Source organism: Kryptolebias marmoratus, linkage group LG19, assembly GCF_001649575.2.
Source record: "Kryptolebias marmoratus isolate JLee-2015 linkage group LG19, ASM164957v2, whole genome shotgun sequence".
In the NCBI taxonomy this organism is placed as follows: domain Eukaryota; kingdom Metazoa; phylum Chordata; class Actinopteri; order Cyprinodontiformes; family Rivulidae; genus Kryptolebias; species Kryptolebias marmoratus.
The window spans coordinates 8,915,880-8,940,859 of record NC_051448.1 but is presented as its reverse complement, the minus strand read 5'-3'; the positions used below and the strand labels follow the sequence as shown (position 1 = coordinate 8,940,859).

Below are 24,980 nucleotides of genomic sequence, written 5' to 3'. Positions count from 1 at the left end.
CCTGTAAGAAATGCACATCTCCCACCGCCTTTCATGCCAGAGTTTTAAACTAAGATGATCTTATGTTGAAAAAACGAGATAATATGTGATCTCAGTTGATATGGTGAGATCTTGCGCAATTTATTAGTGCTGGGTTTATTTTGGGACGGACTCTCAGCGACAAGCACATCAATATCTGAAACATGGACTGAGTTGTAGCCATTTTTGTTTGTTCTCTAAATTCAGCTGGCTGTGGCGGCCATCTTGAAATGGGTTGACGTTAAACGTAACGTTAATCAGTTGTAGGTGTACATCGGCTGATTGCTTTCTGAGAGTTTTTCATTAACATTGGTTTGTTTGTGGACAAACGGAACGCAGACAAAGGCAAAAACATCTCCTGCCTTTTTTCCTTTTGGGCAGCTGGGGGTAATAAATCCGGATGCGCAGTATTTACAAGAACTCTGAGGCACATACACAAACTCCTCTGACGTGTGCGCACACACTAACTGCCCAGTCAGTGTGTGCCCTCCTGACAATAACAGTGTTTGGTGGTGTCTGCGAGGCCGGACCCCCCGAGCCTAAGCGCTTTTATGTGAAAGGGTTTGGTGTGTCGTCAGCCGAACGCTGACCAGCCTCTTCTGCAGCTTTGCTGAGCCATGGGGCTCCCAGCAGGTCTGGGAGTGCTGACTCCAGCCCTGGGAACATGTTTACTGCTGGCCTGCACCCCATCCTGTGGCATCAGGAGAGGACCCGGTGGGGGGCGGGTGGGGGGGCTTGATGCACACAATAAACCTGCTGAATATGGTGCTATCCAGTTATCAGCGCTGTGGACAGGCGCTGCCGGTCAGGCTCGCAGAGGCAGCCTTCTCAAAGTCTGAGCTGAAACTTTTTACTGTTAGTGTCCTGTTACGGTAACGATAAACTAAAAAACAAAGGACATAATGCTACAGAAATACGTGGATTTCCTCAACTATCAAAACAGATCAGTAAAAGTGAGAATAGAAAGTGAAAAGAGAAACTTCTCTGATTCGCTTGGGAAACGTTATTTTGACATCTCGCTCGCTCACAAACACGACACTCGGGCGTCTTTGTGTTTGCCTGTGCACAGTCACCAAAAAGTGGATGCTCTCTAACGTGGCTGCTGGCATTTCGTCAGGAAACAAAATGTATGTGCTGCTTATGTGAAATGAAAGCATTTATCTGTGGTTAACCTAGAATTTCCAACACGTGCACAATCTTGGTCGCAAAAACAAATAAATAAGAGCAGAAAAATACACGACAAGCAATGTAATTTTAAAATTTGCTTTATATAGTGTGCTTACAGTGTGATTTATAACATCTTGTTAGTTTTATAGCAGAGAGATAATGGACTTTGTAACCACGGTGGTGGTTTAAACCAGTTAAACACTGTTTGGGCATATTATTGTCAGGCTGGCATAAACAAAGCCATATTAGCTGCCTGTTCTTATCTCTGCTTCCTCCTGGCTTTTAAAGGACTCCTTCGGTGCGGGCTGATTGGTGGAGAAATGGCATTATCTGTGGTGTGATAGGCTGCGGTGGAAAACCACCAACTGAAGGGCTGTTGATGCAGCAGCCCTCCATCTCGCTGCGTTGATGCTGATCTTCACTGAGTCCACCTTTATGCTGCTCGCCCAGGAGAGCTGGGGGCTCATCTTACACCCCCCCACCTCCTCCCACCGCAGCCCTCCCCTGCACCTTCAGTACAGCAAAAAGCCTTTAGGGGGACTTGCTGCTGCTTGCTAAAGCTGGCTGTTGTTTTTGTGCTCATTGCACAGATGAACACTCAGATAACACACAAACAGTTCCTCCTAACTGCACTCACACACAGCTATTTTTAAGTCCTGGAGAGGCCTGATCATGTTTAGATACTAGTACTGACTGGACAGAATCAATCAGAATTGATTGGGAGCTTTAGTTAGCATACAGAGCTCAATGCTTCACAGTAAAATTCAATCAGGAATCAATGTCAACAGAGAACAAAAGCAAAGAAGTGGTGGTGTTTTCTTAAAAATAAGGGGGGATCGTTCCCCTTCTCTCACGTTGAACGCTTTCCTCACGCTTAGCCCCGCCCCTTGGCGATTCTAGCGCCGCCATTGGCCGCCACGAGTCTGTTTTCGCTCCGCGATTGGCTGCCCGGCGCGTCACTCGCACGAGCCTCGGCTTATTTACCGAATGTATGAGCCGGAGAGGTCGGTATTCTGCTGTGGGGCTGCAACAGCTGACTACTGAGCACTTTTCCCCCCCTCCCCTTCCTCCTTCCCCAGTGCCTCAAGGAACAAAGAGAGGAGGAAACAGCCATTCAAACCGCATAAAACAGACGTAGCTTTTTTTTTTTTTTTTAAATAAATTTGTCCTGCTGCCCCCGAAAACAAGCGAACGAGGTGCGGCGAAGACACGAGATGAGGCACGCCGTCGCACCGTCAGAAAGCGTGGAAAATAACTCAATCGCAGTGACAGGCTTGTTAAAGATATGCACCCATTGTGAACGGCTCAACAAAAAGGTAAGAGGAGAGAAACACAAATAACACTGCGGCTAAACGCTTTATTCTGCTGCGTGGGCTTCAACTAGAACTCAGCTCTCTTAATGTTTCCAGACGGGTTTTTGTCATTTTATTTCTTTGTTTGTTTTTTTCTCCAGCAGTGCGGTCTTTTGTCCCGACTTGTTTACGTGTTGTTGAGTTTGTGGTCATCTGGCAGGAGATCCTATGGATGCAATGGTTACCAGTCTGGATTTAATTTGCTCTCCTGTAGATGGTGCGTGTAAAAGTGGGTTTTGAAGCCGGTGTCACCGCAGAATAATGCGCCTTGATCGGACTTTAATTCATCTGCTTCATTGTGGGACAGTCAGGCAGGCAGGCAGGCAGGCAGGCAGGCAGGGGCCGCTGGACATGTCTCGACAAGCAGCGGAAAGTTACTGGACACAGCAGACAGCGTGAAGGCTTTCTGCTCGGGCTTTATATGTGCAAAACCCCCAATTTATCACATAACATTAGGTGAAACAAAAATACCCCCCCCCCTTTTTTTGCGTTGCAGCAGAAATGACAACAATAGAGAGGCTTCCAAAAGCAAGAAGTTGCAGTTAAATGGAGCCAGCTAGAAACTAAACCCATCTGTTTGTTTGTTTGTTTGTTTTTGCAGGACTTGGGAATCAGAATCCCAAGACCCCTAGGCAACGGACCAAGCAGATTTATCCCTGAAAAAGAGGTACGAGACCTCTGCAATCCTGTGCAAATCTGAAAAGCCTTTAACAAGCACAGCAAAAAGAACATGAAGTTTATGAATGTATCTATTTTGAAAATCAGATTCTTCAAGTCAGTAAAGTGGACTCCAGGACGCAGTCAATATTCGAGGATGCATTCGCAGCCCTCGGTCGCCTGGACAACATTTCCCTCCTGATGAGTTTCCACCCGCAGTACCTGGAGAGCTTTCTCCGGACGCAGCACTACCTGCTGCAGATGGACGGACCCCTGCCTCTGCACTACAGACACTACATCGGCATCATGGTACGACCGGATCAATCTCCTGTCAGTTTCCAGATGAGCTTCTTCTAGGTTGAGGATCTAAACCGGTTTGTCTGTCTGATCCTGCAGGCGGCTGCAAGGCACCAGTGTTCCTACTTGGTCAACTTGCACGTGAACGACTTCCTCCAGGTCGGGGGAGATCAGAAGTGGTTGAACGGTCTGAATGAAGCCCCGAAGAAGCTGCAGCAGCTCGGAGAGCTCAACAAAATCCTGGCCCACCGTCCGTGGCTCATCACCAAGGAGCACATCGAGGTGAGTGGGCTCTGGTTCTGGTTAAGCACAGCTGTAGCCGCAGCCGTGTGACTTCCTTCCTTCGGCGAGAGTCTGCTGGCGTCGCTCACGGCGTTTGCTTTTCGTGTCGTTTCCAGCGCTTTCTGAAGGCCGAGGAGCACAGCTGGTCCTTGGCAGAGCTGATCCACGCCGTGGTCCTGCTCACGCACTACCACTCCCTCGCCTCCTTCACCTTCGGCTGTGGCATCATGCCTGAGATCAACTGTGACGGCGGACACACCTTCAGACCCCCCTCCCTCAGCCAGTACTGTGTGTGCGACATCGCCAACGGCAACAGTCACGCCAATCACCATGACGATTTGCTTGGCAACCAGGTGAGCGATCTCAAGAAGATTGGAACAAGGACAGCTGCTGATTCCTCGGTTCTGTGCCTCTTTTTTTTTAAGACTTTCATTTTTTTGGTTTTGTAGGAAATGTGTGGCGAGGTGGAGGTGCTGATGAAGAGGATGAAGCAGCTGCAGGAGTGTCGCGACGACGAGGAGGCCAGCCAAGAGGAGATGGCCACCCGCTTCGAGAGGGAGAAGACCGAAAGCATGCTGGTGGTCACCGCCGAGGACGAGGACTCCGTCCCCTCCAGAGACATTTCCCGTCACTTTGAGGACACCAGCTACGGCTACCAGGACTTTTCCCGGAGGGGGGAGCACGTTCCCACATTCAGAGCTCAGGTAAGAGGTCCGATCCAGTCACTCCGTGTTGGCTGAGAAGACGGTGCGCGTGAACGTCACTGAGCTGGTGTTGGTGTGACCCTGCAGGACTACAGCTGGGAGGACCACGGTTTCTCTCTGGTCAACAGATTGTATCCTGATGTTGGCCAGATGCTGGACGAGAAGTTTCAGATGGCCTACAATCTGACGTACAACACCATGGCGACACATAAGGATGTGGACACCAGCATGTTGCGCAGGGCCATCTGGAACTACATCCACTGCATGTTTGGCATCAGGTCAGTCACCAGATACGCTTTTATTTTGTAATCCATGGTTCTTCTCAGTCAGCTTTGTGTTCCTGCTCCTAGCGTAGTTTCTCTGTGTTCCTCAGGTATGATGACTATGATTACGGGGAGATAAACCAGCTTCTGGACCGTAGCTTTAAGATCTATATTAAGACCATGGTGTGCAGCCCTGAGAAGACCACCAAACGAATGTATGAGAGTTTCTGGAGGCAGTTTCAGCACTCCGAAAAGGTGAGGTGTCATTTCCTGTTTTCAGCTTGTAGTTTAACTGTGCTGCGGTGCTTTAATAACTGTTTTTCTCCTTCTCTCTGTTTTATCTCCTGCAGGTCCACGTAAATCTGCTTCTTATGGAAGCACGAATGCAAGCAGAACTGTTATACGCTCTGAGAGCGATCACCCGCTACATGACATGAAGTGCTTTTGGCGTTTTTTTTTTTTTTAATTTTTATTGTTGTCCTTTTGATTGTCATTATTGTTGCTTGTTTTGGAAGACTTCAGGAGAAAAGAAAAAAAAAAAATCAGCAAAAATGTGGAAAAGCGGTCACGGATGTGACAATTCATGTTGGATGTTGCAAAGACGATCAAAAACAAGTGGAAAGATTTTTGATGGAGACAAGTCATCTCAAACTACAAGTGGATCCACAAACAAACACGCAGATGTGTTGCCTGCAGTGCCAAAACTGACCAAAAGAGGGCAGCCTTGAGCAAACCCCTGACCTGTTGAGGGGGTTTGTGCCGGGCCAGAGCTCCAACACTGGAGACATCCAGGACTAGATTTCAGTATTCCAGCATGCAACACGATGGTTGCCTGTCTCACCTTTCATCTGTTGCGTGAGAACCCAGAAAAATTCCCCAGAACGAAAGCTGTGCGGCCAGAAACCGTCTGCACTTTGATTCTGTCGTCACTGTTGTATTTGTTTAGTTTCTTTAATATCTTTTTATTTCATTTTTTTTGTATGACAAGAAACGGATGTTGTTGATGTGTTTAACTGGAGACGGATGTGTTAACTCTAGTGTTTTTTTGTTCAGTGTTTTATTTTTATTATTTTTACGTGTGCCTGAACTATCCAGCACAGTGTGCATACGTGCTGATGCTGCTGCTCCCATGTTGTATTTTTAGTGGGATCATATCGATGCCCAGATCACCCTTCACCCAATTCCCTAAGTCCCTTTTTCGAAAAGCCCCTGTCCATTAGAAATCCAATGCATTACCCCCTGATCCTCCTATCCTTTACCCAAATCCTAAATCTCAAACGGCAAAGTAAGCTAATCCGAGGAGTGTGAAAACCAACTCAAAAGAACACTGTCTGAGCCCTTTTTGAGTTTGACTGTATGTGTGTGAATGAGTTTATCTTGACTGAGTTGTGAATGTGTGTGTGTGTGTTTCACAGAAATGGCAAGAAAGGAAAGAGAGAAAAAAAAAGTACGTCTTGGAATTTCATTTGTTTTTTTTTTTTTTTAAAAAAAAGAAAAGCGAGGCACTTTGAAGGAAAACCTTCTTGCTTCTGCTGTAGCTCTGTTATTGTGAGATACTTTGTTTGTTTTTTGTTGATGTCTTTTTTTCTGATAATGGGAAAAGTGATTAAAAAAACCAACAAGTTAATCATAAAGAAAGTTAAAAAACCAGGTTTTCCAGGAGGGATTTGCTTCCGGTTGCCCTAACCACACAGTATCTGTCTTCCGCTTATCCCACTTGCCTGGTGGCCCAAACACTTTCAAAGCTTTTGATTGTGAATTTTATCAGTAAATAAATACCTCTGTTATTATTTTAGTTTTTTTTCTTCTTCTTCATCTATTAAACATGTAAGAAGTGCTCTTTAGTGAGCAGAAACTTTTTTGGGGCTGCTGTTCCCGGTACTCGGGGACACCGTGCGCCCATACAGGGCTGCCTGCGGTCGATTTGTTTCCGAACGCAGAAGGTTGTAGCTGTGCTTTTTATTTTATTTTGTTTTTATTTTTATTTTTTTCCCTGACAGGGAAGTCTAACCAGTGCAAAAGCAGCTTTTTTAAAATTTTATTTTAACCAGAGGTTTAAAGCCTGTGCTGTTTAGTTATTTTTGTTTACTAAAATCAGTTAAGTACTGCATTCTTAAGGGTGGACTGTGAAAATCAGACAAATGTATGAGAGACATCCTGATGAGGAGGAGGAGGGTGATAAAGGAATGGTACATTTGGATGTGGTTTAAGAGGAAGTAGAGGTTGTTTGTTTGGTTTCTTTTTTTTTTTTTTTCAAACTTCTGACTGATGTCAGTTACTGACACTTTTTATATGAAAATCTATGAAAAAAAAGATGGAAAAAATAAAGTATAATATTGAATTGTGTATTCGTCGTAGTTTTCTCCTAAACGTACCTTTTTATCACTTCATCGAAGAGATTGTATTAGCTGTGGATAAGCCAGCACGATTCAGGACTCAAGCAACCGAAGCACAATCAGTGTCGCCAGCAGACTCCGTGGCACAAAAAACAAAACCCAGAAACATTAAACGACCCCGGCTAATTGGTGAGCACATCCGAGTGCTGTTATACAAAAGATGACTCATTAAAAAGTGTGGCGTTTTAAAACGTTGGTGTAAATTTGGCGCACGGCTCTGAATATAAAAAGCTGACCTCATCGACAGTAAGCTGAGCTCAGGGGGATGTTTGAGTTTGTTATCGGTCCAGTTCAGGGACTTTCATGTGAGTTTTTATCTTACTGTTCTGTGTTTGAGAGCCGTGTGACTCACCGGGAACCCGGTAATGGTTGGACCTGCGGTGCGGTTGAGGTCAAAGTCTCCCGGCTGCTGGCCGTCATTTCATCTTTCCAGCTGTTTCTGGGGATCTGTCTGAATTTAAGAGTTTCCTGTCAAAAACCCGCCTGTCAGTAAACAATCACCAGCAGGAGCTCAGTGTGATTCCCCGCTGACCAAATGTCACATTTCAGTGGTTTCCCACACAACATATGGAAGAAGAAACAATCTTTTAAAGCAAAACTGATATCAACCATCCAGTTTTTTTTGTTTTGTTTTTTCATATCAGCCAGAGAAATGTATTGTTTCTGAGCTTCGGCTTTTAGGTTGTTTGGGGTTTATTGAAACATCGGCTTGTCTTCTTGTTACAGGTCACGACTGTACAAAAACTGGGGGAACCGAGGTTTTTTTGTTTTATTTTTAAGTGCCATTCTGATTTGTTTTGATGTAATAATGATGATGTGATTGGTGTAACCTGTAAGCACTGCCCTGCCCCTTGTATGTGTAACAATAAAGGCTTTGAGAAGCAAAAACAACAACAAAAAAGGTTTTATGGCTTTCTTTACGTTCTGCTCAGCTTCATCACACACAAACTCAAAATCCACCGTTTAAACTTGGACATAAATTCTAGATCAGTCATGACTGTAGGACCCCATTATTATTATTATAATTATAATTATTACAGTATCTTTACAACAGAGTAGAGAATCAAGTTCAAGTTAGCACAAGTTTGTGTAAAATGTGCCAAGAAATCAGTGCTTAGGAAAGCATAAAGTGCATAAAATGTTCAAAATCTGAAAAAACAGAAAAAATACAACCACTGATGTCAATAATACTAGCCAATAATGTTAAAACAATTAGAAATAAAAGATGCTAACAGATGTTACAAAGTGTATAGTTAAAAATAATATAATATTTTTACATCAACATACACTTTCTGTATAATTTATGAGCATTTCATGCAGATTCCTTTGGGATATTCTGCATGATGACATGTATTATTGAAATCATATGTGATTTCTCATCAGCATCTGCATGTTTTAAACTGCAGTGAGTTTATTTAGTCTGTAGTCACAAGATGAAGTGTTTGAAGTGGGAGGAGAAACTTCTGTGGGAGTTTTGATGTTTTATTCTGCAGCTCATTATTTAAACCCATTCAGAGTTGAGGTGAGTGTTTTTCGCCATACAAAGAAACAAAAGAAAATACAAACCGTCTCAGCCTCAGACTGTAAACTATAAAACACAACAACGTATCATTCTTAGCTTTGAGTGGGTCAAGTTGTCAGGTTCTGAGACTGCAGCGCCTTCAGCAGCTTTTCAGCAACAGGTCGAAACTCCGACTCCCAGCATGCCCTGTGGAAGTCCCTCATGTCTTCATTTTGTGCCCACTTCAGAGCCTCGTCTTCATCTAAAGATAAGGTAAAGAAATGAATGAATGGTCTTTAATGTTCCTAAAAATGAGAATCAAATGTGTTATTCCTTCCTTCTGGGACAGAGTGTGTGTGTGTGTTTGTCCTTCGTTAAAGAGGTAACAACACAAACCTAAGTACGCAGTTAGGGTCTGGAGCAGCGTTCGTCTCTCCTGTGAGTCTAGCAGCTCCTCTGAGCCGCCACCCGTCAGGTTCCACATCGCCTGACAAGCCTGGGCTGCCAGCTGCCAGTCAGCTGCTCCGAAGTCTCTCAGACAGTCCACCAGCCTGCTCAAACACACACACACACGAACACACACGAACACATCGCATGTGACCAGATGAAAGAGGATTCACATGACCGTCAGGTTTGTGAACATTAGCCGCGCTTCACTGGACCTTCGTTTGGAAAAGAACGGTGGGTGTGTGAGGCGGAAAGAAAAAGTAAAGGTTCCAACTGTTCTCACTGTTGGAAAGATTGAACAAAAAGCTTTTTTTTCCTCGACTAAAGACCTCATCAGTAAAATACAATCATTTGAAATAATCTGGGTGAGAAAAATAAACCACGCAAACAAATTTCATCCAGTCTGATATAACTTGTTGCATCTTTTTTTGTCCCAGCAGAGCTGTTTTCTCATCACTGAAGAGCAGATTTACAAAAACATCTGCAACAAAGATGCCGTCTTAACCTAAATCCTGTTTAAAAATATAAATACAAGTCTTATTAGTCTTATTTTTTTATAATCCAAAAAATTTCAGGCTCTCAGTTTTGTGCTCTTCAGCTGCATGCTTCACCACACATACTTGAAACGAGTATTGTTCTTCTTATCTCAGCCTGAGAGAAATCCCATTTTGCCGAGTGTGAAACTGTCTTTTGAACAACAACATCCTCCTTCCTCTGTTTTGCCATTAATCTTCCTCCTTGATGCCTTTTAGCAATCAGCTGGACTTGGTTAACACTTACTGGCAGAAAACCTTGTGAGGAATTATGGTTATGCACTGTAAAAATGTGTCAGCAATGAGCGGATTCTTTATTGTTACAAGCTGTCGTTACGACGACATGCTTTTTAAATTATTCTCATACTGTGGCGCTTATTTTTATGTCGGCGTAGATGCTCCTTTCTCGTTACATTTGACAACATTTCCTGGAAATTTTGAGATTTATCTTTCAGATGCATCATAAAAAAAACTAAACAAAAACAAATGTATATTATGTATATTATGTACAATAATATAAGGGCCTTTTGTTCTTACTTGGCCGAGGCCCCCTCCTGTGCGAGGCTGACCCGTTTGGGAGGATCTAGAGCAAGGTTGGTCAGGACCCCGCAGGCTGAAAAACACATCTCGGCCCTCTTTGAGTCAAGCAGGGTCACCGCAAACTTGTGCACTGAGGAAGAGAGAGGAAGATGATGGAGCGAGGGAGAGGATGAGGACAAAGGGGTGGGAGATAAGAGAGCTGCTATCAGCAGAGTTAGTGGTCATGTTTATGGTCTGTGGAGCTGGCCTTGCAGATAAACCTGGCTTCAACGTGACACAAAAGTATCCAGAAGTGTGTGGAGAGTCGGCGCTTGAACGCTCAGTTTTCTACAAAGCTGTTTGCTTCTGTGACCTGATTTATGAGTGTTTTTAAAATTTTTATTCCAGTCTGTAAAGTGTAACATGAGTCTAATACTGCCATTTACTGTAATGTGGTTTAAAAGTATGGACGTTGACGTAAATGTGTTGGAATATTGGTCCAGTTTTTTTTCCACCACTTCAGTTGTTTACACATGCAATTAAAAGCAAGATATGTTTGCTCTCATGGTGTAAAATATGAAGGATATGGCACGGGGGGGACGTTTGTCCAAAGTGCAAAGGAAGCAGGACATGATGCAAATGTTATAAAGCAAAATTAAAAAGTGTGAATGAGAGCTCCTTTTGATTTGATGTCCGACCTACATGTTGCCTATCAGCGTTAATTAAAGCAACATACAGGTGAACAGGAAAGCAGCGCCTCCTACAAGCACAAGAAAAGTAAGTTCAAACTATAAAAACCCTAACCCAGGACTCAGAGATGCCGAAGCACTTTCCGAATCTGGGATTTTTCAGAATGCGGTCTGTCAAAATCATATCCGGGTTTTAATTGGAAATCATGAATGCTCCAGTGAGCTGAAGAGGAAAGGAACCAGGCAGCTTCATGTCGGCACACAGATCCATGATGGTTTATATTATGGACAACAGGCACCTCTGTGAAAGCTGCTTCATTAGAGAAGGACTTTTTTTTTTTCAGAAAGATCATGTTTTACTCATTCTACAACAGCACCCCTCTGTAGTAAGAGTTCAGGGCTGAATAGTGAACTGTTGTCTTTACTATTTTTAATTAAATACGGAGTGTAAATGATTTCAAACCACTTCATAAAACTTACACAGTATGCAAATGGTTTTAAAAAAGGATTAAAGACTAAAAGGAAACAAAGCTCAATGCTGGATCAAGCTTTTAAGGTGTCAGTTTGCAGTACTGGCGGACATTTACCTTTGTTTTGCATAACAAAGTCTCGCACGTCCCTGTGCTGCGACAAGTTTCCATAGACACGAGTGGCCTCGAGCACGGCCTCCATACTCGAGGTAAGCATCAACTTCAACATCACTGTAATACAAGAAAAAACCGTGAGGAGAAGAAACTGTAGCTGCAGATTCTATCATGATTTTTTTTTTTTTTAAATTAATTTAATTTTTCAGGCTCACACTCTGCGATGGCGAGCCGATTGTGTCTGATCTCGGAGCCTTCTTCTTCGTAGAACGAGAGGTTGTTGATGGTGGCAGCCACGTTCACCATCAGCTCCTCGCTCTCCTGCGCCGACCTCAGCTCTGCGCAGCCCACACGCCGACGCAAACAAATAAGAAAAGACAAGAAACAGCACCGGTGACACAGTGACTTGGTATAAAACAGAGCAACACAGACTGATTAAAAGGAAAATATCTTAAAGGTCAAATACATTCTCAGCATTTAGTTACGTGAAAAGACTCTCACAGCTGCTGTTAAGAGAAGTGATTGAGCTTTTTAAAGAAATGCACATATTTGCAAAAAAAAACTGCTCTGTTAAAGACAGAAAAGTTTAACCAGATGAAAGCACTGATTACTTTTAGTTGATGAAAAGATCCAGTGAAATAAGGGCAGATTTAGTGTATTGATTTGACAAATACAGTTAGCTTTTGCATTAATCTCAGCCTGATACAGTTAATTTGGTAATATGAAGGTCAAAATGATCCAGTCAAATAAGTGACGGGGCTGTGAGCAGCACTGAAATAAAGTCTGTTCCTGATACAGCTGCAAATGTTGTGCTCTTGGTCATAAATCGCAGATATTGTGTTTGAGCTGTCAACTGGTGCCTGTGTCACTCAGATTTAGTTTCTGGTTCTGACTGGAAATGCTGCTTTGCTTTGTACCCCCCCTCCATATTACTGTGTAATAGAAAGCAGCTCAGCGTAGCGTGATCTTGATCAAAACAGGACATCAATCAGCCAAGCTTGCGCTTTCATCTCTTACCGAAAGTTTTGATTTCTCTCTGGTGGTTGTGCTAACGCTATATTGACTTTCAGTCATTTATTTTATGTTTCTGCCCTCGGTGACACTTTGCCCTTAATGTATTACTGCTTTTGATCTTTTTTAACTTATTTACCTTTGTTTTGTTTATTTCTTTCCTCCAACTGCCGCTAAGTTAAGTGTAGGAGGCGAGCAGCAGAGAAGAGTTTCACACCCACCTACGTATCAGTTCAACCTGTCCTAAAACCAACTAACCACGCGGGAGAGATTCATGCACACAAACCAAGTCGTCTGTGAGATGTGACAGCACATCCTGCTCCTGCAGCAAAGTGCATCGCTCTGTCAGATGTGCAAAAACAGGTAAACCAAAAGAGGATGTGCGATGTGTCGAGTCGATTGCTCTGAGAGACCAACTGATGGCGTGAACAGACAAATGAGGAATTGGTTTCCCAGCACGAGGGAAGTGGTTTGCGTGCCTGGCATATACGTAAAGCCTGCTCCTAGCAGCTATTTTTAAACTTTTCAGAACTCCAGATTTTCAAACACTGCTTTTTTTGTTTGACACAGATCCAGTAAAACACAGATACAAACAAACTAATAGAGAATCGAAGAAATGCCGCCACTCTAAACCTACTTCTGACTGTAGTCTGTGATGTTTTCTTACCCAGTGTCTCCATCAGAAGCTGGATACAGGTTGTGTTTGTGACCAGTGATGGACCCACAGCTGGGTGGATGCACACGTTGGCCAACACCCTGACCAGCTTCACGAGCACGTCGTCTGCCTCTCGCACACCGACGGGAGGAGTGGCAGGCTTCCTGGGGGACGAGGCCCGTTTCTGCAGCGGTGTGCGTGGCGACTCGTCTCTCCTCTGGTAGCTGCTGTAAAGCTGGAGGAGTGTAGCCGTGCAGCCGTTGCACTGAAAGAGCCCCAGCCGAGCCGCGTCACTTTTGGCTGTGAGGTTGCCGAGGGTGAAGAGAAGACGCACAACAAGATCCTGTGAAGGAACCGTGGAGAGGTTTTTAATGACCTGCGAATGTAATACATTTACTCATTCCAAATTTACAATAAAAAAACTCATCAATCAAGTCATTTAGGTATTTGTTTAGTCAGTAAAAGGTCAGGCTGAGTTGGACAAAGTTATTTTATAAGATTCTGTACTACTTCCTGGACTGAAAATGGATTTATATTATAAATTTATTTATATTATATGATTATTTATTACCCTGCTGAATATTTTTTTTGTCTTTCCATTCTCTCTAAACCACCAGAGAGCAGCGAGCTGACTAAAGCCTTCTGGGACCCAAGGCGATCTGTTATTTTGCCATTTAAAGGCCAAAACCAAAAGCATTAAGTAAGATTAAGCTGTACTACTTGATTTTAAAGAGAGGAAAACTTAGTTCTGGAAATTGGCCATTTAGCCAATGTGATTAAGACTGAGTCACTTACCTCAACCGTTTCAGATCAATTACCTGGAGACTGGATAATAGATTTAGCTGTGACTTATTAAAATTTAGCCAAAACACATTCTTTTGACTGCAAAAGATGTAAAAATCAACACTAACTTTATCTGATGCACAGAGGCTGTTCTGCCAAATAACTCAGAAACAGTAAAACTGTGTCCCACAATACGTTTCTGGGGATCTATCCCACACCTGTTTGCTCCGTATGAGGTTAAGCACATCATAATTAATTAATCTTGCCACTTTCTTCTCTCTTTTGTCTACCTTTTCTCCTCTTTCTACTCATGTTTTTACTCATCCTCGCTGCGTCTCCTCTTACTCCTCTCTTCCTTGAATAATTATTTGTCAAAGTAAAGTGAGAGATAAACAGTACATGCTGGGAAAGTGATACTTTTCGATTTAATATACAGAGTAGAGAACACAATAAAAAAAATAGGAAGGTTGTGGACTTGCCTGTTTTTGGTGATGTTTCCTCAGCAATTCTAAAAACAGGGGATAGCAGTTGGGGATTTGAGCCAAATCGAGGCAGCACTCAGAGTAAGAGGAGAGTTTGCTGAAAGAAAAAGGGAGACCATAAATAACACAGATCGTTCAGCCCACTTATCACCAACTATTTTTATTAAAAACTGGTGGACGCATCAAGAAAACGAGCCAAAACCTTTAATGTTTTAATAAACTTGGCAAAATATTAGAACAAGGGTTAGATTGATCAGTACTTAAATCTGGTAAGTATGCTTTTTTTAAGATTTCGCATTAAACAAAACATTTAGCTTAACGTTTTAGACAAAACACTGATAATAAAATTGTGCCCAAAGTGATGGGTATGCATCATTTGGTGCTGGTGGGAAGATTAGAGGTTTGTGAGCAAATATTTGCCTCATGTGGCTCATTGAAAGCAATACAGCTTGAAAATATATCAAGTATCAGGTCTAAACTTACTTTATTGCAGCATAAATATCTGTTTTAAAAGATGTCAGTGTATTTTTTTCTAAAACATTCATTTTATAACATAAAAAAACACCTTACAGCCCCCGAAGAGGACTGTATTTTAGGCGGCACTCCACTTTTTTCTTTGTTCTTGTGTCTTTGTACTTTCAGACTGTAGAGCTGAAACATTAATGAGCGTAGGCGAGGCAAAACTGAAATTGTCTGTGTCACAGTGACTGCTTTTGCTGTGGTCTTGATAGAAAAACAGATGTAGAATCACCTTGTCTCATAACTGTAGCAACTCTCTGGTTTTGAGAGATTCAGGTTCACATAACAGTTTCATAAAAGAGAATCAAAGAGAAGAAGAAATTTCACAGTGATTCTTAGAGGCAGAAAAGTCAAGCGTGAGAGAATGAAGACCAAGTGACGGCCTGTTTACATTTAAATTGTGAAACCATACAAAAATGAACACATGATACCTGAAAATTCTGGAAATGTTTGTGCAGATGTCTTTATCTTCACGGTGATGACGTAACACCTGGCAGAGCGCTGGAAGTACGGAGAAGGAAACAAAGAGCGCGCGGGAATCAGGGTGATTGGCAAGGTTCCTCAGGGTGGCTGTCAGCTTCAGGGGTTAAAGACAAAAACAGGGAAGGAGGTTCAGGAAGGAGAGGCCTATCAGGGCTTTGACTAGCACAAAATCTTGTTCATTTATTTGTTAAGGCTGGCTTCTGGCTTGTGCAGAGGAGCAATGGGAAACTGTTCAGTGATTAAATAAATCATCCCATCAAAGGAAGGAAACTGTACTTTCCAACACATGGTGGCACTGAGATGCAGTGGAAAGTCCTGGTGTGCTTATTTTCCTCTTCTAACAGGGTAATGAGTTGTGTTACAGATCAAATGAAGGACTGTTTCAAGATGTTTGTTTGGGTCGGCTTTTGTGGTTCGCAGCAATCATGTCAAGCAGAGTGAAGCGGAGTGTGTTTTGGACTGAAGTGGCCTGGCCGGCAGAGAACATTAAGCTCACAGAGCAGCAACATTCCAGACGTAAACAAAAACATTTTTACCTAATAGCTGGAAAATCCGCATAAGCAAAAAAATACACCAAAAGTACATTTGGTTCCTTTTTAATGACATGTTTTGACTTTGTGGTTTTCGTTCAGCCATATTTCTAAAAAATATTATCAAACCTCTAAAAATATCTATAATAATGCAAGTTATAAGTCATAAAGGCCGTAACTGAATACTGAACTAGTGACAAACCTGCACGAGGATGTGCCCTGCTGTTTTAGTGGTGGTGTCATCCACTCTGCAAAGCGCCAGGAGGAGTTTCTGAGCAACCCCGATACAGTTCTTATCCAGCAAGAGTCTGAGGATTGCCGTGTTTCCAGAGAGAAATTTCAAAGTACCGACACAATACAGCAGGGCTTCTCCGGATACATTCACATCTTCACTGTAAAGCACAACCAGCAACGAGTCTGAAAAACAAGACAAAATGAGAGACTAAATGAAACTAATTCCCCCACAGTTACACATAAGTAACTCTAATTAAGGTGTACAGAATAATCAGTAATGACACATCGGATGTCCTGACCAATGATGGAGTTTTTCTGGAAGAGGATGTCGTTGGATTCACTCCGGCTGATCTGAAAAATGAGCTTACAGATGTTGAGCAGGTTGTTTCCACTGACACACAGCTGGAGAGAAAAGAAAAGACAGAACTTTGTACTACTTTTTGGTCTGTGATAGAGAAGCTTGTGGCAGACATGTTGAAGCACACACACCTACACCCCCCCCCCCGCTCGCTCTCTCTCACACACACACACACCTGCAAACTCACAGATGACTCACAGCAAGGCAGAGCTTAGCGATGTGCAGGTTGAGCTTGGAAGAGTTGAGGTCAATAAGGCGGAACAGTGTTCGCAGTATTTTCGACCTCCTCTTACAGCGCCGACCGAGCATGTCAGCGTCTGCCAAGGTGCCGTGCAGACCGTCGCACAAATCACACAGGCGGTCCACCGAGCCCTCAAAGCTGCCTGGCACAGCAGGCACCCACACATTTTTGCAAAGAAACCATGTTAAGCTCATTAAAAACATGACAAGAACTCAGAGAAATCAAACATGCTGAATATGAAAAACACCCACTTCTGTGTGGGCAAGTGTGTTTCCACGTAAAAGCAGAGGAGTTTCATGCATGTGGTGCTGTGTATGTCTACAATAAATCTGTATGTACAAGAACATGAAGCCAAATCCCTAACATTAATAATGCACTGGTCAGCAGAAAGTCCCTTCTTTGAGAAAAAGCTTTCAGTATCAGTGGTCAAATGCAGAAGAACAATAAGGCAGCAGGCAGCTGACGCAGAGGAAGAGAAAGGGTGGAGCGTTTTCCTTGTTTTTGAGGTAAAATAAATGTTTTCCCTGCATAAATAAAAGACCATTTCTACAAAAGGCTGAACACTGTCTCACACTCCACACTTCGCTGCAATTTCTCACTGAATCTCCAATCTGTTTTATGCATGAGCCAGAAGGCCCTTAGTACAATAAATATTTAATATTTATCTTTCAAATGAAATTTCCATTAAATTTGTAGAGTGCTAAAATATTTAAAGCCACAGATTTCATTTCATGGCTGCCAGACTGCAGCTGAGGGCTGGGACATATTCTGTCCAGATGCCAAACGTAACACTGTTTTGTTTGTCTTTCTCTGAAATGACGGTGCTTTTTCATTTCGTGAGGCTTTATGCATGACTATCTGCCAGCACTGAGAAATCAATTTCTTAGCCTGCTGGTTGAAAATGAAATATAATAAGGAAACAAGAGAAGGTAAGCTCTAGTGAAAAGACCAGAGTCTCCTCAGCCAAAAGACATTTTAGATAACATTCTAGGACATTCAAAAGCCCAAAAGGAATGTAATATTGTGGTAAAATGAATGAGTCCTCTCAGATATAATGGATGTTGTGTGTTTGCAATTTATTTTGTGGGTTTCTTTTCTGTATTGCACACAACAGGCTACCTGCAGCCATACTCTCCAGTTCTTCAAGAATAGGGACTATCACATTATTCCACACCAGTGACTCTGCATCCTCCTTTGTGCTCGTGGCATTGTCTTCATCCTTGAGCTCTGAAATGCACAGAAAAAAAAAAAGTTAAAAATTACAGTTCACCAATTACCATTTGCAAACACAGAGACAGCAAGACTGGTTCACAAGTTCACCGTCTTAAAATAAAACAGCAGGAAGTTTTATACCACAGTAAAAATTCACCATCTACAGTTAAACTTCCTCTTATTTCTTTCTGTGGTGCTGTGAAAGGACGTGTGCATGTGCGCTTGCAAAGCTCTCGAGTCTCTTGCATACCATGTATATGTTTTTTTTTTTTTTCCGAATATTTGCATAACCCCCTTGCTTGGTGAGATACAGGAAACTGTGGCTGCACAAGTCAACAGCTCTCTCTGCTATTGGTTGGCTGTCAGTCGGGGTGGAAATCGGGCCCTTAGCAACAACACCCCAATCAAAGTTTGACACTCAGCAAGGTTTGCTCAGTTACAGAGCAAAAGTGTTTCTCATGAAACAACACTTTTGGCTGAAAGACTCTGGCATTATATTTAGACAGTGGATCAGCTAAATTTCAGCAACAACACTGAGTTTGTAAAAAGTGTTACATGCTGTAAAGCTGTATCATTTGGGTTATATGTATTTATAGGTTAAAAAAACATAACAGTGAGGGAGACTGAGTAGATCTGGACAAACCTGTTTGCTGTGCTGCTCTGTTAGCTGTGGGTCTAAGTCGTGAGTCAACATCCAGCTGTACAATTTTACTGCTGTTACAAAGAAACACACACAAAAAAAACAAAGACGTTACATTCAGCTCATCCAGAACGCTGCTGCTCGTGTTCTCACTAAAACCAGGAAGACAGAGCACATAACACCAGTTTTAAAGTCCCTACACTGGCTCCCTGTAGCTCAAAGAATAGACTTTAAAATACTTCTGCTAGTTTATAAATCACTGAATGGCTTAGCACCACAATACATTAAAGACCTGCTGTCGTTGTATCAACCTTCCAGAGCGCTCAGGTCTTCTGGTTCTGGTCTCCTCTGCACCCGCAGAACCAGAACCAAACGAGGAGAAGCAGCTTTCAGTTTCTATGCACCACAAATTTGGAACAAACTTCCAGAAAACTGCAAAACATTCTGAAATGCTGAGTTCCTTTAAATCAAGGCTGAAAACCCACCTGTTTAGAGTTGCTCTTGAATAAATGGATGTGCACTGGTATCTCATTTGGTGACTGTATGTTGCCGTCTTTGTTGTTTTTATGACCTTTTAATTTTGTGTTTTTATGATGTAATGCACTTTGTACTGCCTTGTTGCTGAAATTGTGCTATACAAATAAACTTGACTTGACTTCAGTGCTGCGACGACTGTCCTGTAATGTCAAACTGTGTTTACTCAGGGAGCTCTGGGTCAGTTGAACATTAAAATAATAGCTGAAAAGGTAAACTGAAGAATTACAAACACATCTTTAAATAATTATTCGCTGTGTTTAAAAACACACCTCAATGAGAAGTCAGTGATTTTAAATCCCGTCAGAAAGACTCAATGCTTATTTTCAACAGCCACTAGGTGTCGCTGTTGCAACAGAGGTTGAGAAGAGTGAACAGGTGCTGTTGATTCTGTTTTGTGTGTTCCTGTTTGCAAGGGTGAGCACATTTGCATGCAGATACATGTGAGTGTATGTCTTCCCTGTGAGCATAACTGTCTTTATTTATGTAGTTGTGTGACTGTGCAGTTGTGTGCTGCTGCAATCCCCAACAGACAGGAACTAACTTGGCTTTGTGGTCAGCCTGGTTAAAGCTGTTCGTGCTTCGTCACTGTGAGCTGTCTTTACAGTTTTACGGCCTCTGTGCAATAACGGTAATGCGCTCCTGAAAACTTGGCCAAGCGGCATGCTAAGCTATATGTTGTGGTTTACCTCTCATATGTCATGATGCATCTGCACTTTACTCTTAAACGTTATGGAAAACAACACGTTAAACTTCCTTTTGTAATATTTGTCTGGTGGCGAGTGGTAGGGCTAATTGTGTGAATGCTGATTCAGCATTCAGCTTTGTGATATTTTAGCCGTTCAAATATCAAAACATTTAGTTCATTTAGGAGATGGTGCTAAGTCTGTAACTTTTATACTTTCAAAAATGTGTCACTTTATTGAAAACTATTTTCCCCACATAAATACAATGAGATCTCAGTTCATTCAAAAACACAGCTCTCTATGACACCTGCTTTTATTTTTGTCTTCTTGTGGCACTTTTAGCTCGTGTTTTGGTGCTTTTTACTCTCGCTTCTTTAACAACTCAGTTTCAGCATCTCTGTAATCATAACTGACTATCCTAAAGAATAATTAGAAAAATCACAAATCACAGCTTGTTGAACTATCACCTTTGTATGTTATCAGAAATGGAAATTCAGTGACAACACCACCCTGTTTATTGTATTATAACATCCCCAGACTTTCTAACCCTAAAGACACAAACACTGACATACAGTTTGTGTCTTTCTCTAAACCAGATTCCCATTTGCAGGTTTAGTGTCTGGCAACAGGGAGACATGCAGCAAGAACTCCTGGCCGAGGCATGCTGCTTTGGCTTTGTATGATAGGATTAAGCGCCTGATAATAAGGCCTCTTTGTGTGATTCTGTATTCTCTGAGACATGACCTCATCCCTGTCTTAGGCCTGGCCAGTGCAGCGTAGTCACAATATGCAATGCTGCCAGCCTTGCCCAGATGGGCACACAAATCTAATAGAGAGCCATTTGGAGCTATAGAGCTCTGGCTTATTGGAGAAAAAGAACCGAATGGATGTCTAATCTCCCCTATCTTTATATCTCATCCAATCCATCATATTAAATCTGTCATGCTGTTTCTATTTCCAGTTGAAGTTAACTTGCTTCTGACCACACTCAGTAACTTCCTAAATTTCTCAACACTCTCTTTATGGAGGTAGTTGCAACATAACAACGTTTGAAAGCTCTGACCTGAAACTACATCTGAAAGTATTTAAATTAGCTCTATTTGCTTATAAAGTGACCACACTCTAATCACACGGGACCTGTCTTCTTTAAGCAACAAGTTACACAACATTGCGTGTAAAGTTGGCTTGTGAGCGAGGTGGCTGCTTTGCGGGCAATGGCCCAGATTTCCTGTAAAAGTGTTTTATGGTCTGACCCCCTCTGCTGCCCCACTCAATCGATAGGTGGATGGATTGTAACGACAGCCCCCTGACATCATGCTCAGAGTTATGCCCCCCGAGCTGACACGCAGCTGATGAGGTCTGCAAAAAAGCCAAGCTTTTAGCCTTTCAGTGCTGTGAAGTGTAAAAGCTGACACGTGATAGTAATGACAGATGGAGGCAGATTCACAGAGAGTGAAGCTCGCCAAGGAGCTGGAATGAACCTCAACAAAGATATAGTGTAAAGAGGGGGTTTAAAAAGAGCTTCAGCATCCCGAGCTGAAGAATTGGTTGTTTTAGTTAGTGACACTGGTGTTGGTCTAACTAACTTCATAAATTCAACTACCATTGTTGGTAGCTCTGGATATATATAAAAAAAATGTAAATAAATTATAGACTTAAAATTCTTATGCCATAAAACAGTAAGTTACAAATGTCAGCATTCAATATTATGTCACCAAAAAGCATTGTAAATGCAAAAATCTTACCTGAAATTTGATTTTGTCTCGAGTTTGTCTCTGTTATATTTGATTCAGTGGGTTTATGCACAAATGTATTGGGTTTTTGGATTTAGATTACATGGGTATCAACGTTTTAAGAGCTTTTCTTGGTAATATGTTCACTGCTAAGTAGTCTAATAGACTCACTAAAGACTTTAGAAACAAAGTGAATTTTACATACTGGGAATATACAGAAAGCAAAGAACTGGATTAAGAAGGCTTTAGAGAGAGGCAAAAACTCCATCTAGTAATAGCTACCCCTGCAGCCTTGGATGCCAGTAAATCTTAAACTCATTGTTGTGGTGTCATTATGATCTCACACTGGGGGCAAAAAAGGGTGAACAGACAAAGCAAAGGACATATATTACAATTTAAACAGAAGGTTTTACCTTTCTCTTGGTGGTTTGCATGGACCAGGTATTAGAGGAACACTGTGAGCTGTCGATTGTTCTGGACTGCAAAGTTGTTGAGCCGACAGCTGCTTTTGTTCTGGGCCAGGATTTAATTTCTCTTTCACTAAAGAAAACAAAAAAGGAGTAGTAATAAGTAATTTTCAGGTTTCTATTGCGTGCTGCAGGAATGTTTCTACTTCTTTGCCTAGCTCGAAGTACAATTCAAACATACTGTATGTGCACAACTCAGATGGACTCTGTTATTTTATTTTTTTTATATATTGCAGTTTTGCTGGAACAAGGAGACAAATTCCAAAAACAGCAGGGGTGAATTTAATTTTGTACCTTGCCCAACCTAAAAGAAGTCAAAGTTGGTCAACACATTTAACATTTCTCTTTCCCTTGCCTTCTGTGGAGGCTTCTGGTGGTAGCGGCGTGCAGAGAGGCTTGAGGAGGCGTGCTCGAGCCTGTGCCAGTCCCCTCCTCGTATCCACTGGGCCAGAGGGGGATTTGGGAAAATCCTTGGATGAATCCTCAGCTTTAAACGGGGCTGGAAGTTTTGGTTTCTGGAGCAGCAGAAACAAACCACTGGTTTATAACAGTCTGAGGAATTAGCCAGAGGATGAAATCAGTAGTGACAGAACTTTTTTTTTTTTTTTGCTCAAGGAAGTCTCCTTATTTTAATTTCAAACTCTGAATTGTATGTAATTTTAAAATCTATTGTATCAGGCAAAACAGTCTTATTCCTTCATTTACTAATCAAGTGTACAAGTTAGAGTTTAGTTTATATGGGACATGACATGCTGTGCCTAAAATTGAGGTGAATATCTTCAGCTCAAAGTCTTTTTCCCTGACAAAAACGTCTATTACTGCACGTGTGAGGGAACATACATGGTTCAAAGGCGAGAGCCGAGTCCCAGAGCCTGGCCTGGAGTCTGAGGCATCAAAATTTCGACCATGAAGACTGCAAAGTATGAATAAATGATTATTGTTTTTTACATTTTAGACATTCTAAAACATGGTTAAACCACTTCAGTTTTCACACATATATATATAAAATTGCACAGTGGAACTCACGACTAACCTAAAAGTAGACGGAGGTCTGCTGTCACAATCTGCTCGAACACAGCTTCCCCCGAACAGCTGTCTGCGTCCATCTTGCGGAGTAAATGGTCTCTGTGTGGACTGAACTCGCAGTGACTGCCTGGATTCACTGACGATCTCTGCACATGTTTTCCTCAAACTGCTGCGTCCTCGTGGGATGAAAGGGCTGCAGATCTCATGGTTTGTCTCCATGGAGGACTTTTAGGCCTGGGTGGCAAAAAAAAAGAAGCCCACAAATTCATCAATTAACTGTATCAAATCACAAAAGCAAAGACATCTGAGTGGCGAAAAGTAATCAGAAAACTGCAGTTTCAGAAAAAAAACATTATTTGCAGTCTTTGAATATTTAATTGATGAAATATATAACACATTACAAAAAGGTAGTGCAAAAAATGCAAATTGAGAAACTGATTATTAACAACTTGAGCATTCGTTATCAGCACACCCAACCTGATCACCAAAATTAATGTTGTTTTCAAATTACCTTAAAACTGCTCAAAAGTAGAATCTGATATGCACTTTTTAAATGCAGCAAGATTTGTTTTATTATTATGTACTTGCCCAAATATACACACTGGATATTCCTAAGAAAAAAAAAACATAAATATGTTAAAATTTAAAGCAATTAAACACGCTAAAACATTAATATTGTTAGTATGTCGGAGGACCCTATGCGCGTTCACGCTCTGTTTCCATGGTGACCAAAATGTTGCTATACTAACCAGGTCGACAAACTCGGTGGGGGAAAAAACGAACAAACTTAACATTTATGACTACAAGTTTAACTTATTTCACCAGCAGCTCGGCAGCTGGAGAAATAAATCGTTTACACACAGCTTTAACTTAATCAAATGTAAATGGAATAATAATAAAAAAAAAAACGTTTTCATAGAGTGATGTTTGATGAAAGCTCGCTCTGGTTAAAACTCAAACTTACCGTTAACGCTCCTCTCGGGTTAAATAGAAAAAACAAAGCAGGTGTCTCTCCGAGAAATAAAGTAGGCTTTTTCGGCCAAAGATAAAAGAACCATTACGAATGAAACCTGATAATATTTCTTAGAAAACTGAGAAGTTTTCGAGCAGGCGGCAAGCTAGCCAGCCCGGAGGTGTAAAAGTGCACGAGCTTCAGCTAGTTCCTTCAAGTCGCGCGACCGAGCGGGTGACGCGCTTAACATCTGAGAAAAAACACACACCCCAAAACTACAAACTTTAGCTTAACTCGAGTCAGTGTTTGCGTTTTTTTTTTATTAGCAAAAGTATTTTTTAAAACTTTTTTTCCCCTTCGTTCTGTGAAACAAAGCCACCTTGTGGAAAATAAGGTAAAGTGATTCAAAATTAATTCAATGTAAATGTATTTTGTTGGGTGAAATTTTGCAATGTTAGCATACACTTAGCAGTGATGATGATTGGGTTGTTTATTTATTTATTTAGTTGGTGTAGCGAAAACCCTTTTTCATGTAAAATGTGCTTTTAGTCTTAAACTGCAGTCTTCATTTTAATATTAAACAACAAAAAAGTAGGCCCTGTTACGTCGAGCCCTATAGTAAAAAATAAATAAATCGCATGCAATGAAATACTCGAACATTTGCATGTTTCAAACTGTGGTTTAGTAGAAGGACTGAACTTCTCTTGATTCTTGAAGATGTTTCACCTCAGATGTTTCAAAACAGTAATATGACTAAGCATATTTAAATAAAAACAAAACATGCCAAACATTTCCCAGGTTTAGAAAGTAATTTAAAAGAAGCTGGAAACTTAATATGTTTTGTTCAAAGACAGTTCCACCATTTAGAAGCTCTAAACCAAAACCTGCTTTGTACTAAACCGTGAACTAGGCTCCATCTCCAGATTCTAGGTTCAAACTAGGCCTGTAAGCCTAAACTATATTTATAAAAAGGTCATTAAAAGGCTTTAATAGTAGTTTATGGAAGGTAAGCAGACATATGGACA

General features: G+C 41.7%; 2 protein-coding genes across 5 annotated transcripts in view; one reads left to right on the top strand and one right to left on the bottom strand.

Moving 5' to 3' along the window:
- The window catches only part of sesn1 (sestrin 1), a 65,126-nt gene extending 58,596 nt beyond the window's left edge, over positions 1 to 6,530 (top strand). The window contains exons 1-9 of one of the 2 annotated variants that reach the window (XM_017423291.3): positions 2,190 to 2,501; positions 3,139 to 3,204; positions 3,303 to 3,503; positions 3,591 to 3,773; positions 3,890 to 4,126; positions 4,223 to 4,477; positions 4,565 to 4,755; positions 4,851 to 4,995; positions 5,091 to 6,530. In XM_017423291.3, the coding sequence (XP_017278780.1) occupies positions 2,400 to 2,501; positions 3,139 to 3,204; positions 3,303 to 3,503; positions 3,591 to 3,773; positions 3,890 to 4,126; positions 4,223 to 4,477; positions 4,565 to 4,755; positions 4,851 to 4,995; positions 5,091 to 5,177 (1,467 nt within the window). In that variant the 5' untranslated portion in view covers positions 2,190 to 2,399 and the 3' untranslated portion in view covers positions 5,178 to 6,530. Of the gene's footprint in view, positions 1 to 2,189; positions 2,502 to 3,138; positions 3,205 to 3,302; positions 3,504 to 3,590; positions 3,774 to 3,889; positions 4,127 to 4,222; positions 4,478 to 4,564; positions 4,756 to 4,850; positions 4,996 to 5,090 lie in introns of those variants that run through there. The other variant, XM_017423290.3, reaches the window with a different exon arrangement.
- Positions 6,531 to 6,609: 79 nt separating this feature from the next.
- armc2 (armadillo repeat containing 2) lies at positions 6,610 to 24,410 on the bottom strand. 3 transcript variants are annotated; one of them, XM_037981487.1, is made up of 19 exons: positions 23,968 to 24,409; positions 23,515 to 23,614; positions 23,011 to 23,237; positions 22,818 to 22,890; positions 22,333 to 22,492; positions 21,924 to 22,050; positions 18,561 to 18,631; positions 17,825 to 17,932; positions 16,663 to 16,847; positions 16,406 to 16,508; positions 16,075 to 16,289; positions 15,291 to 15,436; positions 14,338 to 14,437; positions 13,088 to 13,418; positions 11,625 to 11,747; positions 11,413 to 11,526; positions 10,155 to 10,287; positions 9,034 to 9,188; positions 6,610 to 8,899 (listed from the first exon to the last, which is right to left on the bottom strand). In XM_037981487.1, the coding sequence occupies exons 3-19, from the start codon at positions 23,220 to 23,222 to the stop codon at positions 8,766 to 8,768; spliced, it is 2,490 nt and encodes an 829-aa protein (XP_037837415.1). In that variant the 5' UTR covers positions 23,223 to 23,237; positions 23,515 to 23,614; positions 23,968 to 24,409; the 3' UTR covers positions 6,610 to 8,765. The 3 variants fall into 3 exon arrangements, with proteins under 3 accessions (XP_037837415.1, XP_037837416.1, XP_017278778.1); XM_037981488.1 differs by lacking the exon at positions 23,515 to 23,614 and having other exon boundaries at positions 18,561 to 18,628; positions 23,968 to 24,410; XM_017423289.3 differs by lacking the exon at positions 23,515 to 23,614 and having other exon boundaries at positions 23,968 to 24,408.
- Between the last annotated feature and the right edge of the window lie 570 nt (positions 24,411 to 24,980).

Bases quoted from the DNA above. Each gene is read 5' to 3' on its own strand.
- armc2 (XM_037981487.1), bottom strand. From the start codon at position 23,222: ATGGAGACAAACCATGAGATCTGCAGCCCTTTCATCCCACGAGGACGC. The intron at 22,051-22,332 runs GCAAGGGAAAGA...TGTTTTCTTTAG, and splicing joins ACCAGAAGCCTCCACAGAAG to TGAAAGAGAAATTAAATCCT. The intron at 15,437-16,074 runs GTTTGTCACTAG...TAACCCCTGAAG, and splicing joins CAGGGCACATCCTCGTGCAG to CTGACAGCCACCCTGAGGAA.